The sequence below is a fragment of the Hemibagrus wyckioides genome, linkage group LG03 (genome assembly GCF_019097595.1).
Source record: "Hemibagrus wyckioides isolate EC202008001 linkage group LG03, SWU_Hwy_1.0, whole genome shotgun sequence".
Classification (NCBI taxonomy): domain Eukaryota; kingdom Metazoa; phylum Chordata; class Actinopteri; order Siluriformes; family Bagridae; genus Hemibagrus; species Hemibagrus wyckioides.
Genome location: NC_080712.1, coordinates 27808863 through 27828714, shown reverse-complemented (window position 1 = coordinate 27828714; position 19852 = coordinate 27808863). Strand labels below are relative to the sequence as shown.

Sequence of the window (19852 nt, the reverse complement as noted above, 5' to 3'; positions counted from 1 at the left end):
TGTTTGTGTGTGTGTGTGTGTGTGTGTCTGTGTGCGTGCATTGTGTCCTGGAATGAACTGATGGCCAATTCAGGGTGTGTCCTCCTCCACCTTGTCTCCAGTGTTCCTGACCAGGATGAAGCTTTTACTGAAAATTTACAGAATTAATATTTAGATCAGTGTCTTTAAAAAACCTTTTCCTGATCCTTTAAACAATATTAAGAAGAGATTTGGAGAAGTGCCAGACTAAATCGGATATTATTTCGCAGATCCTCGGTCAAAAGGTGAAATGGTGGACGTCCATCTTGTCTGTCCAGTGTCTCGATATAGAGCTGTCTTATTTTTTTTATTTTTTATTTCTTTAAATTAAGAAGCTGTGATTCCACAAGATATGCACTGATGTCACTTCTGAAAGCACTATCCAGCAGCTGTGTACGGCATGACATCATCTCTCCAACTGGAAATGCTATCAGCAAATCCGTTTTATTTTAATATTTCATCCAACAGCACCTACAGTGTGATGACCTGGGGGGGGGGTTTTTGGCTCTTTTTGTTTTTATAGCATTACAGCAAAGGAAAATATGTTGTATACTGACCAGTTCTTGATTCTGAGATTTGTCTGGCTTGTTGACAAGGTTAAATCCCTTTTGCAAATCTCAGCTGCAAGCGATTACTCACGGAAAACGGTTGCAACAGGACTGGAATTTTCTGACTAGTGCTTGAGAAGAAAAGGCTTTTCTGTACAACAGCAATGTAGCGCGTGGTTAAATATCACTATATAGACTTTAACATGTATATAATGATCCGTGTGTGTGTATGCGTGTGTGTATTGGAGGGTGTGTAAATGTACTGGCTGGTAGTCATGGTGACTCGGCCAAGTGTGCAAGCCACTCCCTGCTCTGGACAGCTCAGCTTTGTCTAGATGAGGTCATGTGGTTGCTCATAGGGCCCCTCCCCTCCACCCTCACGAATTCGAGCTATTGGCTGACTCAACAGAGCTTCCTCTATTTAATAAACGGAGGATGCTGAGAAACACACCCACTGGGACACTGCTGCCAGGCCCTGTCTAATCCTTGAAGGGAAAAAAACAATAGAATGTCAATGATGTTTCTGACCCATAATCCTGCGGGATGTGAGACAAATAGAAGATCAATAGAAAATCATTCCTTCCACACAGATAGCTGCCAGAGTGTATCTCTTATACCTTGTGGAGTTTCATCTAGTTTGTAAGCTTTACCACTGAACATATTTTAATATTTGTGCATCTGCTGTTTGCATGTATGCTTTATGTTTGCATATTTTCTATCACGTTTGCTGTCGTAGATGTGCATGAAGAATATGAGAAGAGTCCTCATATCATGCTTTTAAGGGTCAGGAAATCACCTTAATGTTCACAAGAATTCAGTGGGGAGTGACATTAAGCATGTACTGTAAAACACCGGCTGTAAATTTTACTGACAGCTCAGCTGGTTTCAGGTCAAGGACACATCCGTGGCAGTTCAGCAGATCACACAGACGTCTGACCAACGCTTTAACCACTTAGATATTTTAATATATAAAAGGTATTTTATAGGTTTTTATAGTCAGTGTTATATATTATGGTGACATATATTTGGCTTGCTCACTGAAGACAGTGACTCGGCACTTTGTTAAGCAGGCTCTGAATCAGTGCAAGGTAATTTTCTAGAATTCAGGATCTTCTGTTTCGAATATTAGTTAGGACTTTGTGTAATCTGAGATTGACCACCTTAATGCTTTGTGATGCTTTAGTCACTTGAAAATTTCGTGCTATTGTGTCTACACGCAGCACAAATCTTATTCTTCTAATATTTAGAGGATTGATTAGAAAGTGGTCCTTTATGGGTCACTTTCACAGATGGACGTTTATAAGAGGAACTCGGTGTTTTGATGATGGTGTTGGAGATGTCTATAACATTGTTCCAAAATCTCCTGTAGATGCTGAGGTTGAGATCTGGTGACTAGGAAGGTCATAGCTTATTAAGTAAGCTTGATTGATTGACTTGATTGTCCTTGTGCCTTGTGGATAGGGGTGGGAAATCATCCAGGAAGGAACCGCTCCTATCAGGATAGAAATGTTTCCACGTCGGATAAAGATGGAAGGATTTTGTGTTGATTTGAGGTGATGCTTCTCTTTTAAGAGATTAGTGGTGTAGCCAGTGTCTTTTCCTTTAATTTGTCACCCGGTTTGTAGTTAGAGTGATCAGCTCTAAAGCATTACGAGAACCTGATTCTGGACTAAGTGGTTGTACACTAATAGCTTTTACAAAAAAATCAATGCACATCACAGTGTCCAGGCCACACCCTGCCTTAGAGCTGTGTATCAGACATAGGGCATTAGTGCACGATTATCTCCTGAATCAAGTTTAAAAATGGAGAGTAGGTCTCAAACATCCTGGAGCTCATTACTTTGTCTCCTTGTGTGTTTCTAACCTGGGGTCAAGGTTCTGAAGCTGCATGCTGACGCAGCCTTTGGCCTTTCATCTGCTGCCAGGTGGCTGTGAAGTCTTATTAAACAGCTCACACTTCCTCTAGGATAGGGGATGTTTCATATGGTACATCATGGCCCTGCTGAGAGGCTTAGGTGGATCATCCTGGATGATATTTTTAAAGCATATAGCAACTGATATTCAAGCAAAACATCAGAACATTGAAGCAAAACAAACCACGTTGTGCTATATAGGTAGACTGATCTTTATCAAATTATTTTTCTATTATAATTTACTCCTTTCTACTGTTTCAGAATAAAATAATGCATATGAAATTATACATATAATGGTTTGAAGCCTCCTAGTGGGCCAGTGGCAGGATCCTGCGCTCTCATTGCCACGGCCCAGGTTCGATTCCCGGGTGCTAACCCAGCCACTGAAGAGTTAACTCTCAGCACAGGTCCCAAGCCCGGATAACATGGGAGGGTTCCGTCATGAAAGGCATCCGACCCAAAACCTGTGCCAAATCGAAACATGTGGACCAAATGATCCGCTATGGCGACCCCGAACTGGGAGCAGCTGAAAGAACCACAGCAACATTAAGGATGATGCTTTGGAAGTTCTTGTCATCTTCTCAAACGTTTCATCCACTTTTATAAATCTCCCTGATATGTAGATAATTTGTTCATACTTTCTAAATGTTTAGGAAAATACATTACTCTGAAGGTAAAATCTCATTTTTCCAAGTAAAAGCTACTGTTTTGAAATACATTTTGAATCAGAAAGGATTCAGATACTGATACTACAAAGAGAATTTTATGCAAGAAAAGCAAGTGCACCATCACTCCAGATTCAAGATTCTAGCCTCACATTAACCATGCTATTAAATATTATCTTACATTGTGGTAGGAAGCGGTCCTAGCAGTTTACAGGCTGCACATGTCTTGAGAGAGCTGTGCAGAGAAATCAGTGACCAGTCCTACAGGAAGATGTTTCAGTAAGTGACGTCTGGTATTGATGGTTTTGCTGACAGCAGTAAAGAGCTGTCTCACGCACGTATTTCCGAGGCTAGCCTTTCCGCTGTCTCAGTAGTGAGGCATGAGAGGAATGTCTTTTGCAGCGCTCAGTCGTCTGTCTGTCTTTCTTTGTCTTGCATGTCACCTTGTCTAATATCCGCTATGTACACTTAAACACATCTTTACTTTACGTCTTTATTTGTCACGTATACATTACTGCACAGTGAAATTCTTTCTTCGCATATCCCGTCCTTGAGGGTTGAGGTCAGAGCGCAGGGTCAGCCATGATGCAGCACCCCTGGAGCAGTGTGGGGTGGGGGCCTTGCTCAAGGGCCCAACGGTGGCAGTTTGGTGGTTCTGGGGCGTGAAGCACATAATTACAGCCAAGTAACAACCTTTTCATTTAGTATTATGGACACCAATATGGTAATATATCCAGGAACAAATATTTTCTATATATTGTTGTTTTATTTTATCATTACGTCTGGGAAAATGAAAGTAAAATTGATTTCCAATTAAATATTTTCTATAATTGCCAGTGTCCCACCCCATGAGAGGGTGACTGACACTTGCTAAGTGTTGAACAAAAAAACCCCCAAACGACTCAGATGAAGTGAAACCCTCACTCAGCAAGCTCCTATCAGGTTTGTTTACATTTTGCAGGTATGTGGCATCTTTTGAATGCTATTGTGGCTGTTGTGTAAATCATACATGCCATTGTTCTGATTTCCTGTTTCAAAGTGAAATAGACCACAAGCCATTAGGACCATTGGCACTTGCTCACGAGGAGTTGTACTAAATTTGAAGTGGAACAAAAGTACTGCCGTTGCTGGGATATTCAGGAAAAAAACAATAATAAGAAGAAAACAATATGACTATTCAGACATAAAGTCACAGTGCTTTGCTGCTTGGCCCTATAGATCCCCCAGCATACAGAATGAGCTGATTTTCTTGGCACTTTTAAAATGATTTCTATCGAACGTCATTTTTATTTGAACATCATCAGGATGTTTGCTTTTCTTGCAGCAGCTCTGCGCACCTTCGGCAAAAGTCGTCTTAATTTACTGTTGGCAGCGTGACGGAAGCAGCAGTTCAGCAACTGAGCCATACTTGCCTTGATGAGATGCATGCTGATTTCTTTCCTGTTTTTTCTTAGGGTCTGTGCGACTTGCTTTTGTAACATTGTGTTCTTATGCATGACTTTGAGTTTGATCTATTAAGAAAAAAGTTCTCCCTGTTGACTGAAGGATATTTTCTATTTGCAAAGGGTTGCAGGGTTTCATTCTTTGGCCAAGCTTCGATTTTTCACAAAACAAACGTTCCTTGCGCGTAGAACAGGACAGATAAGTGTAGATATTACTTCATACTTCTTCTGAATAGTAATAGTCTACACTCTCTGTCCACTTTATTAGTACATCTGTACATTTATTTGCACATCTGATCATTTATGCTGGCATCCAATCAGCCAATCATGTGTTACAGTGAAACAGGAAAATCAGTAAAATTGTGATTTTTGTTACACTGAGGTCAGAAGAGAATGACTTGACCCGGCTGAGCTGCCTTGAAGGGTATTCTGTAGTAACTCATCTAATCACACTTTACAACCATGGCAAGCAGAAAAGTATCTCAGCATGCACAAAACATCAGACCTTGAGGTGAATGAGCTAGATCGTCAGATCATCACATTATGTTCCACTCCTGTCTGCCAAGAAAAGGAATCTGAGCTTATCATGGGCACAAACTCAACAAAACTGGACAAAAAATCATCACCTGCTCTTTTTGCAGTCTTCAACTGTCCAGTTTCAGTCTGTGAAATGAAATATTTGAATTGGAATAATTGAAATCACGTGTCTTCATGGGAATACTTTAAACATAAAAGAGACAAGTCATTTATTTATTTTTCTTTACAAGTCTTTGTATGTGTATATACACGTATATCAGCCATAACATTATGAGCAGTGACAGGTGAAGTGAACAACACTGATGATCTCCTCATCATGGCACCTGTTAGTGGGTGGGATATATTAGACAGCAAGTCAACATTTTGTCCCCAAAGTTGATGTGATAGAAGCAGGAAAAATGGGCAAGCGTAAGGATTTGAGCGAGTTTGATGAAGGGCCAAATTGTGATGGATAGACGACTGGATCAGAGCATCTCCAAAACTGCAGCTCTTGTGGGGTGTTCCCGGTCTGTAGTGGTCAGTATCTATCAAAAGTGGTCCAAGGAAGGAACAGTGGTGAACCAGCAACAGGGTCATGGGCGGCCAAGGCTTGTTGATGCACGTGGGGAGAGAAGGCTGACCTGTGTGATCTGATCCAACAGACAGTGAAGAAGTTAATGCTGGTTCTGATAGAAAGGTGTCAGAATACACACTGTATGGTGGGTTAGGGCTGTTTTGGCAGCAAAAAAGGGACCAACACAATATTAGGCAATTTTATGCCTGATCAGTGTGTATGTATGTATATATATATATATATATATATATATATATATATATATATATATATATATATATATATATATATATATATATATATATATATGTATACACCTACAATATCAAAATCAAATGATATGATGTTAACAGATAACAGCCTGATATGCCCTGCAAAACATGAATTGTAAATTTTAGTAGGTCACAGTGAAAGAGGTGAGTTTCATGTAAGAGGTTTTGTACATGGCACCAACCCTGGAGTGCATGCTGTATGGCTGGAAAGATGCCACTGAACTGGCATAGTTATTTTGCATCAGGCATGACACGAGACCCATGATGCAGTCCAGAGGCTAATTATAGTTGAACATTACCCTCCATAAAGCAACACCAACTGCCTCTCCAAATCAGTGGCTGTCTCCGTGCCTCGTTACAGCATTGCAACACAGCAACTCGTCTCCCGGCTGCAGACAAGCCAGATGTAGAAAATGTCGTCTTCTTTTTAAATTTGACCTACAAAGACAAAGTGAATGACGAAAGAACAGTGGTGTCTTCTAGCCACTCTGGGGACTGGCACACCAACACTGGACAGCTGAAGACCTGGCAATGTCATTATAATCTTCCAAGAACTGACGGTTTTTCTTTCTCTCCATTCAGTGTGAACTCTAGAGGGTGTTGTATGTGAAAAATCCTTGGAGATCATCAGTTTCTGAAATACTCAAACCAGCAACTATGCCCTAAGTCCCTGAGATCACTTTTACTTGTTTTGATGTTTGATATAAGCATCAACAGAAGCTCTTGACCAGTAGTTGCATGATTTTATGCATTGTTATGCACATGATTGGATAACTGGGAACAATCAAGTGCAGAGATGTTTCCAGAGGAGCTGAACATTTTGGATAAATGATCAACTGTGCAAGGGAAATTTTTTGAAGCTCATTCTGTATCTCTGGAAACTTTGTGTAGTATGCTTTTTATTCTATATTTAATTATATAGTGAAAATGCATTTAATGTGCACTTATTATATTTCAACAATCATCGTTATCCTATTAATATAACTTTCATGTCACGTATCATTTACATTTTAAAAATGTTTTTAAATCATTCAAGCCAGACTTCTCTTGACTTCTTTTGTCTTAAAGTTGTGAGCCAGCTTTCTGTTGGCACTTATATATAACAGAGCTGGACAGACCAGTCAGGCCCCAACAGAAAGCATCTCAGAGGAGCTCATATGTCACGGGAAACTTATTAACTTCTATCACTAGTTTCTCTCTCTTCTTGAGACCTTTTTCCCCCCTCATCACCTGGGGTCAAACTCGTAGCATCCAGAATCAAGTCTCTATTAAATCTAAAAATGTAATAAGTACTTTTAGTATTCTTTTACCTTTTTTTTTCCTTGGTAGAAATAGCTTCACGTGTTACTTATCAACATCGTGCTTTTTCCTCAATTTTTTCCCCCTCTTCCTCATAATGATTTTCTCTTTCCCATGACTGCTATTACAAACACCTGGGAAGTTTCTCCTCTCTTCAAGTATGTGCTTGTGTTTTTTTTTTGTTTTGTTAGAGTAACTTGTTTACTGCTCACCGCACATAAGGTCATGTTACCAAATGAAATTCCGCTGGAATCAGAAATGAAAACTGAAAGCAGTTTTTTTTATTTTTTACCTACGTTACACTGATTAGTCATAACATTATGATCACCTGCCTAATATGGTCTGTAGCAATGCTTAGGTAGGTGGTACATGTCAAAGTAAAATCCACATGGACGGCAGGACGCAAGGTTTCCCAGCAGAACATTGCCCAAAGTATAACACTGCCTCTGCAGGCTTGCCTTCTTCCTCCACAGTGCATCCTGGTGCCATGTGTTCCCCAGGTAAGTGACACATACGCACTCGGCCATCCACGTGATGTAAAAGAAAATGTGATTCATCAGACCAGGCCACCGTGGTCCAGTTCTGATGCTCACATGCCCATTGTTGGCACTTTTGGTGGTGCACAGGGGTCAGCATGGGCACCCTGACTGGTCTGGGGCTATGCAGCCCCATACGCAACAAACTGTGATGCACTGTGTATACTGACACCTTTCTATCAGAACCAGCATTAACTTTTTCAGCAACAGTACCTCATCTGGATCGTATCACACGGGCCAGGCTTCGCTCCCGAGGAGATAATCAGTGTTATTCACGTTACCTGTCAGTGGTCATAATGTTATGGCTGATTGGTGTATATACACTTAGTTAATTTTTTATTTTTGCCCCCTTATTCTGAGCAGGAAAAGGATGCATTGGTTGATGGAAAACCTGACCGAATGAATTAGATAGAATTTACCCTGAAGAAGGGGCATACAGTGGCATGGCAGCCAAACTGGCTTACTAAATTAGAAATAATATAATATTATACAAACTATCTTAATAGTGGCACCATCACGTTTCTTTCTAATGTTTCAGCTTATTCTTTTGCTGTTGGCAGAGCTCTCATGATGGTATCATTCCGAAATGAAAACAGATTGGGATCTGTACATAATTATACCAAAACAAAAAAGGATTTAATTCACCAGTGAAAGAGAAAACTTTCCCTTAATCATCTAAGAATAATGATTATAATGGAAATCAGCTCACTGTAGGCAGTTTGCATCTTTGACCTGTCAACATACGAAGGTTTAGAGTCTGTGGGTGGTGGTTGGGGGGAATAGTTTTGAGTTCAACACACAAATTTGTAGGGGAAAACCATTCCAAAACAGTCTTGATTGCATTAGCGCTTTCTTTTTTTTAATGACAGATTGAGAATAAAGGAAGTTCTCATCAGCATTGTGGCTCAGTTCCATGTGTTATATAACACAAGTTTTTTAGCAGTGATTTTATTTGTCTGGATTGTGACAGTATAACGACTTTTCCAGTCAAGTCAAGGACACTCGCGTTTAGCCGTCACCTATATTGTACATAAATACATATTTAATACCATGAAACTAATTCAGGTAACCGAATATTGTATTAATGGAATAATTAATCTACTCTTTTGTTCCCTTGAGACTGACTGTCTACAGCTGAAATATTAAGCCAATGTGATCAGCAGGTTCAGTTGCTTTTATTTCAGTCCCACCTTTTTTGCAACAGAAATTTCAAGTGTGTCCAGTCCTGATCACTGGGAGGCTTGCATGAATACGGCGTTCCCACTTAGTCTGAACTACACACAAAAACATGCTTATTATTATTGTTTTATTTATAAAATATGACAGACATTTTGATAGCTACTCTAAGATCCCTCATTTGAAAAAAACCCCCAAAAGCAATTAGTTCGTGAGATCTGAAAATGATGGCGCAACCTAGTAAACGTTCTACAAACCACGCATGTGTGGACCCATATTAAACACCGGTACGAGAGATTAGAGGAGAGTGTTTATGAATTTATTGGATATAATGTGGTTATGATTACTAGGCCAATCAACTTTTATCAGTATCTTATGATCAGATTATTAAAAGCTGACATGTTTACTCTCATGTAGTCACCTTTAAACCAGCTCTTAGGTGCTGGCAAGGAAACTATAGCACGGGTTTCAGAGGTTGACCAGGAATTCGAGTGTGATTTATGAGGGAAATATACTTAGAGCTGTATGGACTGGAGTTTTAGTCCTCAAGGGGGCAGAATTCTCTCAGGATTGTAATTTCTTTAGTCTTGGAGGCCCTTGTATCTAAATAATCCCGAGGCTACTGAGTGTAAGAGTGTACATTATTTAAATGTAAATTCCAAAGGGTTTTGATGTATGCAGCATATAGCTAGTGATGAGATATTTGACACAATGGGAACTAAGATTAAACCTAATTTCACGTAACTGAAATGATACAGAAATTCATGCCAAAATATGACCAGACGCACACTTTTCCTTTCTCACTGATAAAGTTTGTGCTTATAGTAATTGACAGTGATTTAATGTCACACTTGTAATGCTGAAATCGATCTGTTTTGATAAACAGCTTGTCATAAGGGTATAGCATATAATCATTATTCATTTTCCATACAGGCCTCTGTAGTAATATCACATAAGGAAGAAATATCCCTAAGAGGCATGAAGGTTTTATTATTTTATTATCAAGGCCCGACTTCTGATCACTGATGTCTAATCACAAACGATACAATTCCCCTAATCACATCATCACGAGCTTGGATTAATTTGTCATGTTGCTTCCGGTCATATTGTTCAGACTCATAAATGTATGCCTCCACATCTTGTGTCAACCATTCTTAGGCTCTCTGGACGTCTCCCAGAAAGTTGAAAACAACTTTTACTCTTGTGTTAAGTCAGCCCTCTGTTTAACCAGGTCTACACTGGACCAGGCAGCGGGTCACGCTCATGCCTTTCACACCCTCCTTTACCACAGAGTAAACATTCCCCATGCGGTGGAGCAGCTCACTTGTTCACTCAGCGTCAGTCGCACAGGCAGTCACGCACTGACGCTGGAAAACCTGACTGAACTCGTTCGGCACTAAGAGAGAGAGCGAGAGAAGGAGGGAGCATTTGCTTCCTTCAAGGCGTTTAGGCACTTTAGGAGTCACTCGCACAGCTACACGCGTTCCCCACAGCAGGAATATGAGACATGAATGGAGTTGTGAGAGTGGCAGAGTCGCCTGGCACCATGCTGAACCTCATGAGGAGCGACAAGGAGATCAAGGCTCACCTGGTGATGCTCATGTGCTGCATGGGTCAGTAGCTCTTCTGCACTTCCTGCTTTACGCCGCCTCTTTGCTCTCTGATGAGCCTGCCGATTAGCCAGCGACTTCCTTCCTTCACTTTGTGAAATGAGTTTGGGGAAAGGGGAAAGGTTGTGTTTGCCCGTGATAATGAGTCAAAAGTCCATGATGCCTTTTACTTCAAAACATGTTGCAGTTCTTTTCTAGGGTGGAATTAGATGCTTGTTGTTAACATTGTTACCTGAAGATGCGTGTCATATATGTCATGTGAGCTTAAGTGCTTAGATTGAAAGAATGTTCTTATGCAGTTACGTAGCCATTGTGTTGCTGTTTTTGTTTTTTCCTCTAAGAGCACATGGAGATGCTGCTGTCACAGGGTCTAATTAGTGAATGAAAGATGATGATGATGATGATGATGATAAGTATTAAACTCATGAGGCAGGATCCAGATTGCATCTGTGTTTGTGTTGGCAAATGTAGCTGCTCCTGTCAGCATTTTTGTAAGGCTATGATTTAATACACTAGTTCAAAACTATTCAGTGATCACTTTAGAGAAGCTTTGCAATTCTTTATACCAGAATGAGTCTTTTGTGAATAATAAATAAAATAGGGGGGGTTTGACACTTACAGACCCTCGTCATTGATTTGGATTAGAGATGCTTAGCTCTGATCAGTCAGGAATCAGGGGATAAGTTGCTGTTTCTGAGTGTTAATGTCATAAGCGCTGCCTAAAATCACACGTGTGAGTTGTTTTTTATAGCTTAATATTTAATGACCCTGATACGGTAGTGTTATTAAGATTAGTAGCACCATTGAAGCAGTAAATAAAGGCTCAGGGAGCAGAGAGAGCTCATGCCATTTGATAAGTCTACGTGTCTTTATATCTATAGTTTATATAACAACTGTTTTGGTTTTTATATAAAACCAACAGGAAAAGCCTGGAAAAGCAGTTGATATACCTGAATCGGGTCCAGAGAAACCATTTAGCCCTCTAAACTGATGAATCGGCAAAGTCCAGGTCATGATGATTTCTTGCCAAGTTACTCATCTATATAATACAGTTTGTGTCTTTATCAGCAAGGAAAAATCTGCTATCTGATTCATCTGTAAGGCAAAATACAACATTCTTGTCGTGTTAGGCTTTGGAACCGATTACCAGATTGCACTATTTAAAAAAGTATTGAACTTTGTACATCACTACTCACCAATGTAATGATGAAATCTTAAATATTAAAGATAATATTGATGAAGATGTATTATGTAATGTGAATCTCTGCATATGCATCTTCAGAATAAAGGGGGACACTCGTGCTTCTGCGTGTGAGGCATGAGGCCTGGGTGTGGGACAGCCTGTCGCCGTGGTTACAGGAAAAAGAAAATACTGTGGTCAGGAGCAGTACGTAATGGAGCCAGTGAATCATGGCGATCAAGACTTTCTTTTTAATATAGCTTTCTATAATTATGCTTCCTTTTAGGACTTATGAATCACATAGTAGGCCAAACGTGCTGGAGTTCTGTTAAGAAGCTAAAACTTATAGGTACATTATATATCATCTGCATTGTACATAATTATAGTTATTGCAGTGTATGAGGAACAATTTTCAGAAAATGCTGGCATCACTGACATGATACACTGGGTTTCTATGAAACTATAAATGCAAGCTCCATGACTGATATTAATGGTTGGAGGAAATGTGTTGGTGTGCCATGCAGAAAGGGGAATTCCAGAGTATGGGATGTCTCTGGATTTGCCATGTCTATTCTAGGTTATGTGCCAATTCCTGTTTGACTCATCCTACAGGCAAGAGGAAATAAATAAACCAGTGTTAGCAGTGCTGCATTTATACTATATTTATATATAAATATATACAGATATGATGTTCTTCCTTCTAAGTGTGTACTTCAAGCCAACACTAACTTCAAGCTTATTGTTTTTACAGATGAAAGAGACAGAGTGCAGAAAAAGACATTCACGAAATGGATCAACCAGCATCTCCTCAAGGTAGGTCTTTATCTTTCGTGTCACGTGTGTGGTGACGTCAGTTGAAAATGCAGGACCGGATAAAGATGGAAGAAAAAGAATGGCTGCATTATGATTCTGTAACATGTTAGTACAACAAATTATAAACATAGTAGAGTTGCTATAGAATAGTATTTTTCAGTATGATACTGCCACTATGTTGCCAAATGTTTTGGGACACCCCTCCAAATCATTGAATTCAGGTGTTGTTTTTCAGGGGTTGGGCTTGGCCCCTTTATTTCCAGTGAAAGGAACTCTTAATACGTCAGCATACCAAGACATTTTGGATAATTTCATGCAAATTTGTGGGAACAGTTTGGGGATGACCCCTTCCTGTTCCAACATGACTGCACACCAGTGCACAAAGCAAGGTCCATAAAGACATGGAACTTCACAGAGTCCTAACCTCAACCTGATAAAACACCTTTGGGATGAATTAGAGCGGAGACCGTGAGCCAGACCTTCTCGTCCAGCATCAGCGCCTGACCTCACAAATGCACTTCTAGAGGAATGGTTAAAAATTCCCATAAATACACTCCTAAACCTTGTGGAAAGTCTTCCCAGAAGAGTTGAAGCTGTTATAGCTGCAAAGTGTGGGCCAACTCCATATTACATTCATGTGCATGTAAAGGCAGACATCTCAGTTTTGGAATGGCTCACAGTCTCCGTTCTAATTCATCCCAAAGGTGTTGAGGTCAGGTGAGGTTGTATGAGCTGTAGGTTGAAAATATGAGAATGGGCAGCTTCATGTGCATCAGAGGAAGAACTTGATAGCCATTGTAATGCATTATAATGTTTTAGTTAACCCAGTGTCTGCAATAAGTCACTTCTATTTAGCAGTTTTTAGACAATCATCTATTAAAAGCTTAAGTAAATGTATTATGTAAATCATCAAGGAAATCACTTCTCTCAGATTTATGCTTAATACTGAGATCAAGTGTGTTACTATTTTGAAACGTGTTCCCTCTTGTCCTCTACTGCTCTTGTTCCTCAAGTAGCCACTTGTGTGACATAGTTGTAGTGTTTCACTTACACAGAGGAAGCCGAGGAGGTCATGTTAAAAATAATATTGAACCAGGGAGAAGAGACAGACATGCATAGTGTTTTCTGATCTTAATTCATTCCTTCATTCATTTGTTTTCAGTAATTCTGGTCAGATTTTTAATCAATCTGGATCTTATCCCCTGACCATTGCAGGGCCCCATGCGCACACATTCACACACACTTTCACCCTGAGGGGCAATTTAGAGTAGCTTATCTATCTATGTTTTTGGGAACTGGGAGAATAGCACTGAAGCCACAGACACAAGGAAGGTCAAATGGAAGGAAGGAAGTGCTAATAATTATAGATGACCTACTGGTATTATTTCCATGACCCAAAAAAAAGTCATGACATAAATAACTTTCCCAGTTGCACAGAATGTCAGCATGACACATTTCTGAAACAGTCTGAAACATTTAACAAATTTGATCCTTGGGAACTACTCCTAAAATGACACAGTATTAGACTGTTGCACAAGACAGTGTATATAAATAAAAATTGCAGACACCGTGCAATGATTTTACAGCCTCTCTAAAAAAACACTTTCTTGTTTTGCTGGAAAGGTGTGGTTTAGACAGAAAGACACTTTAAGCTGGTTTGCCAGCATTTGTTCTGCATGAGGCCCAATTATCTGCTGGGCCCAAGCATGCACTGACTGATTACTTTAGAGATTCCGCCTAAACAAAAGAACAAGTGATAACACGTTGGACGTCCTTCGGAATTAACCATTATACCTAAATACATGCTGCATACAATGATCTATTGTGTTTTTTTTTCTTTAAATGTTAGTTATTGTGTTGTGGATAAAATATACATCGACCAGGCATAACATTATGACCACTTGTGTTGGTCCCCCTTTTGCAGCCAAAACAGCCCTGACCCGGCATACACTGTGTATTCTGACACTTTTCTATCAGAACCAGCATTAACTTCTTCAGCAATTTGAGCAACAGTAGCTCGTCTGTTGGATCGGATCACACGGGCCAGCCTTCGCTCCCCACGTGCATCGAAAAGCCTTGGCCGCCCACTGGCCCTGCCACCGGTTCCTTGGACCACTTTTGATAGATACTGACCACTGCAAACCCCACAAGTGCTGCAGGTTTTGAGATGCTCTGATCCACTCGTCTAGCCATCACATTTTGGCTTGCTGCCTAATATATCTCACCCACTAACAGGTGCCATAATGAGGAGATAGTCAGTGTTATTCACGTCACAGTGGTCATATTGTTATGCCTGATCGGTGTATAATGCTGTACAGATCAAGATATTTGTTGATACTTAAAAAACAATGCAGTCTTTACCCGAACAATGTGCGAATGTAAGGACTGTGATGTTAAATGACAAATATCTGACAGAGAAGGAAATTGTTATTACACCCAACCGGATTTTCAGGAAGGTCTTCAAAAGATCAGAGAAGGAGCGGGAAGACGGGGAATTTAGTGGAATTGACAGTGGGAGGGCCAGAGATGGCTTAATCTGATAATCTGATTAAAGGTCATTTTCTTTTAAATAAGAAAGCAATACATCTGATGCTAAAGTAAGCTCTTTGACCATGAGAAGAATCCTAGTGTGAGAGCTAGTAGCAGAATATTTTATGGAGAAAAAGGATTTTTGATTAACAAGCAAGTATTTTTTGATGAGAGGCTGGCTCTAAAAGACGGACATGGCCTGTAGTTGATCTGTGGAAAATCAGTGCAATGTGTAAATCAAAAAGAGTTTCATTCATTATACTGCATTTTTGCCAGAAGTTTTAAATACTTTTAATGCTGATACTTTTATTACACTAAAGGTCTAATGAATAAAACGTACTTTGAGCATGATATGCACCACAAACACACGTTCACCGACGCATCCTGAAGAGTCTTTTATCAAGTAGAATAAACATTTTACACAGTAATAGTAAATACTATCAGTGATACCTAGCTACTGTGTACTAACTAACTATAGGACTGACATTTGTGCATTTCTAAATCAAATATATCTGCTAATCTAAACATTATACACACTGTTACAGTTTACGTGTTAAACTGACAAGTTACTTCCTTCAGGTGTGGTGGAGTTTTTCGATGTCTGTCATTGTGTTATTAACTACTGTAATTGAAGAGAAATGTAATTTAACCGGATTTCAGCCTCACACATGGTATTCAGCAGTAGTGACAATATTTATGATAACAGAAATGTGCCTTTCAAGATATAATCATTTGCAGTCAAGGTGATAATCTGTTATACAAGGCAGCGGTTATATAAATCTTTGCCAAAGTTTTTTTTTTTTGTGCAAGATCCATGTTCATTGAGTGCAAGAGAGATGGTATATCATTTTGTCCTTTCTATACAAAGCATCTATAAATAACTTGAAAACAATTAGGAACAAAAGAAAGACATTTTGTAGGCAATTAGTGGCATGTGACAAGGTTGTCGTTTATCTAGACCTAGTGATGTGATGACTGCGCTGACTGTGAATGAATATGTAAATGTATGAGTGCCCAGTGTTCCCATTAGACTCCACAAAGGAACAAAGATGCAGTGTGATTATAGCTGAGTTCTTCTGGATTAATGAGGTTTTGTATAACATCCAGAGGGCAGGAGACTCGGACCCCGAAGGCCCTCTGATCTATTTCGGCTGCACAGTTGTGAGTGTAAGGAATTAGGAGGGAGAGGGTCCGGGTAAAAGTGGGTCAGTGAGGCAGCATGATTAGTGACTTTAACCCAATGGCATTTGGGACTGACCCTGTGCCTGGACATGTTGTGAACTCTGTAATGAAGTATTATGTCATTAGCCTATGTTTTAGTAAGAAGCCAGTATAATTGTTATTTACATGACACTGAATATACACTATATTGCCAAAGGCTTTGGGATATCTGTCTTTACATGCACATGAATGTAAAATGGAGTTAGCGCACCTTTCGCAGCTATAACAGCTTGAACTCTTCTAGGAACACAAGTGTTTTTATGGGAATTTTTGACCATTCCACTAGAAGTGCATTTGTGAGGTCAGGCACTGATGTTGGACGAGGAAGGTCTGGTTCACAGTCTCTGCTCTAATTTATCCCAAAGGTTCTATCAGGTTGAGGTCAGGTCTCTGTGCAGGCCAGTCAAGTTCCTCCACACCAAACATCCATGCCTTTATGGACCTTGCTTTGTGCACTGGTGCCGAGTCATGTTGGAACAGGAAGTGGCCATCCCCAAACTGTTCCCACAAAGTTGGGAGCATGAAATTGTCCAAAATGTCTTGGTATGCTGAAGCATTAAGAGTTCCTTTCACAGGAAACTAAGGGGTCAAGCCCAAACCCTGAAAAACAACACCTGAATTCAATGATTTGGAGGGCTGTCCCAAAACTTTTGGCAATATAGCATTGGTGAGAAAGGTTTATAACAATATACATGCTTCAAAGTGTTTCAATTATTGTAGCTTGTGAGATTGAACAGCTTCAGTATCTTTGAAGAGACCATTTAAAATGGTATTAATATGGATAATTAATCCAGACAGTAAGTACTGTGCCTAGAATATTCTATGAGTTTCTTGGCACAGTTTCTTACATTACATTTAGTAGTTTATCCAACTAGATGCAAAAGAATTTATTTATAAATGTGGCATTCAGTGAAAAAGAGGGTAGTTGGGTAAAAAGTTTTATATACTTCGTGATCCTATCCTGCAAATTTACATCTAAGGAGACTCGCTCAATTAACTTTGGTCGATGAGTTTAGCGTAATTGTCATGAGCTGCTCTCATTTTATATATAACTTTAAAGTAATACAAATATAAAATATTGTTGTGAAATGTGCAGTTCATTTGAAAGAAAGCAGACCAGAATAAATCCATGAAGCACAACAAATACCACTGGGGTAACTGGCCAACTTTACAGTGTCAGTGCACTAGAATAATGAAAGATTTTACACCATTTTTTCTTTAGGAGAAGATCTTTTGCTGTTTAGTCAGCATTTTGTCATTATAGTCTGTCTGTGAACTATTATAGGCTTTGATGGCCAGGCTGTGATTGTGTGTGTTAATTTATGACTGATAGTTTGGTAATTTACTCATAAATATGAACATGAAGTATTATTTAGTGTAAAAATACACATCACTCTGCTGAAAGATTAATAAATGACTCTAAATGTTTGCATAATAGAAACAATTGAGATTGACAAGACTTGATGATACTGCCAGCAGACGTGTAAAATGTCTAACTCCTGTGTGTCCAGGTACGAAAGCACGTTAACGACCTATATGAGGATTTGCGAGATGGACATAACCTGATCTCATTGTTGGAGGTCCTGTCTGGTGACAAATTGGTGAGTAGCTGTTTGTTTTACTCTCATAAAGCAGTGTTTGCTGACCTCAGCTATGTCTTCTCTCGTGGTGTATTTGACATACTGTATTAATATTAGTTAGCACTTTCTTGTGGTAACCTCACAATGTTCTAAGGGCCAGCACAGTACCTTTTGTAGTCACAACAGTCCACATGTTTTGTGTGTACACAGAGATAAAGCCTGTAAAACACAGCACAGCTGTAACCTTTTACTTTCACTAATGTGACTGATGCATGGATGTGTTTTTGGATCTAACATTGCAGTGCAGTATCTAACACCATTCCCTTACAGACTGCTCATTAAATACGATTGTAACACGTGTAGTTGGAGAATGAAAGTTTTTGAGCTTATCTTCAAGATTATGTGTGCATAAACCTTTTCTACCTTTTGTAAATATAACCCTGCTGATTGTGTTACTGTTTTAAAGATCATTTGCATGTGTTAAAATACATTACATATATATATATATATATTTAACAGTGATCTGCTTTAGATATTACAGCATTGACATTTTTAATTAGGACAGCTATTATGTCTTATCTTGGAAAGTAACATTCACCTCACACACACATACACACCATGTATCCATCACTGCAGTCACTCCACTTATATTAAGCATCACTGCAGTGATTATAATCTGCATAAGTCTTTTAATTAAAACCTAGTGTTAGGCATTTATATTAAAAGTCCTTTGCTAAATTTAAGCTGAAACCACATTATTTTAAATTTATCCAAAGCTTCTGTGTTTTTTCATCCAAGATGCTCTCATAGCTTGTAGAGGTATAAAGATTTCAGATGTTCACAGTATGATAACCCTGTATAATATATTACAGTTTCTCAATAACTTGGATTTAATCAAACCTAAAAACAAACCATATTCAAGCAAGCGAGTGCAGTTATACTCCCCCAACCTACCCTGCTCCAGGGGTGCCGCATCATGGCTGACCCTGACCCCAACCCCCAAGGATGGGATATGCAAAGAAAGAATTTCACTGTGCAATAATTTATAGGTGACAAAAAAAGACAACTTAATATCAGCATGGCTGTGGTTTGGCTGTTGTTAATCAAAGTCATGCCAAGAGTCAGATATGATATTTTTGAGAAGGTCTGTGAATAATTACCTAGTTGTATTTATATGCAGAAAGAGAGAGAGAGGCTACAAGACAAGGAGCAAAAACAAATACCAAAACCAACCTCTCTTGCATAGCAGTGTGTAGTGATGTCTAGCCAAATCTTAGGTAGCTGTTTCATTTAGTTCTGGTCAGCAAGGCCATTTTGTTCTGTACGTTTCATGCTTATCATCTTTGATCCAGCTATGAATGAGATGTTCAGATTACACAGAGTAAGACGTCTCAGTTCCCAGATGTTTTAGAAGGATGTTTTTTGAGGGGGTTTCAATTGAACCCCTGGCGTAAAGAATTTCTTTGGGAGAATAATAAAATAAACCTGTCAACGTCTTTTAAAATAGCACACTTGGAGTCGTCATATTCCATTGCAGTGAATAAAAATGTCCTTGGTTACTGTCACCTTTCATTTGTTTACCGTTGTTTCTGTTTCCTCTTTTCTTTCTTCCTGTGTGTTATGTGTCTCTCTGTTCTTCTCCCTTCATTTGTTCTCTGGTCTTCTTGGTCTCATCTGTACCCTGTCTGTCTGTCTGTCTGTTTTTTTATCTCTTGTTCTTGCTTGCTCTCCCATGGTTAAGCCAAGGGAGCGCAATTTTCTGAAGACGTTACGGTTGGTGAGTTCAGCTGACGCATGCACGGTTGAGCAGCATGGCCGTGTGCAGAAGGAGGAGGATGATGGTGGTGGTGATGATGATGATGATAAGGGGGTAGGTTTGGTCACACGACCTCCTCCCCCTCTGTAACACAACTAACGAAGAGTGTGCGGTGGCGGTTAATCAGAGTGCCAAAAACAGCGA

The 19852-nt window shown here is 39.5% G+C and overlaps 2 protein-coding genes across 3 annotated transcripts in view; one reads left to right on the top strand and one right to left on the bottom strand.

Moving 5' to 3' along the window:
• Positions 1–10656, bottom strand: part of znf451 (zinc finger protein 451) — a 42116-nt gene extending 31460 nt beyond the window's left edge. Inside the window, exon 1 of the mRNA XM_058377883.1 lies at positions 10548–10656. The gene's annotated coding sequence lies outside the window, so the exon portion shown is untranslated. The remainder of the gene's footprint in view (positions 1–10547) is intronic.
• Positions 1–19852, top strand: part of dst (dystonin) — a 125452-nt gene that overhangs the window by 19813 nt on the left and 85787 nt on the right. The window contains exons 5-7 of one of the 2 annotated variants that reach the window (XM_058377832.1): positions 12501–12562; positions 17824–17913; positions 19634–19762. In XM_058377832.1, the coding sequence (XP_058233815.1) occupies positions 12501–12562; positions 17824–17913; positions 19634–19762 (281 nt within the window). The remainder of the gene's footprint in view (positions 1–12500; positions 12563–17823; positions 17914–19633; positions 19763–19852) is intronic. The other variant, XM_058377841.1, reaches the window with a different exon arrangement.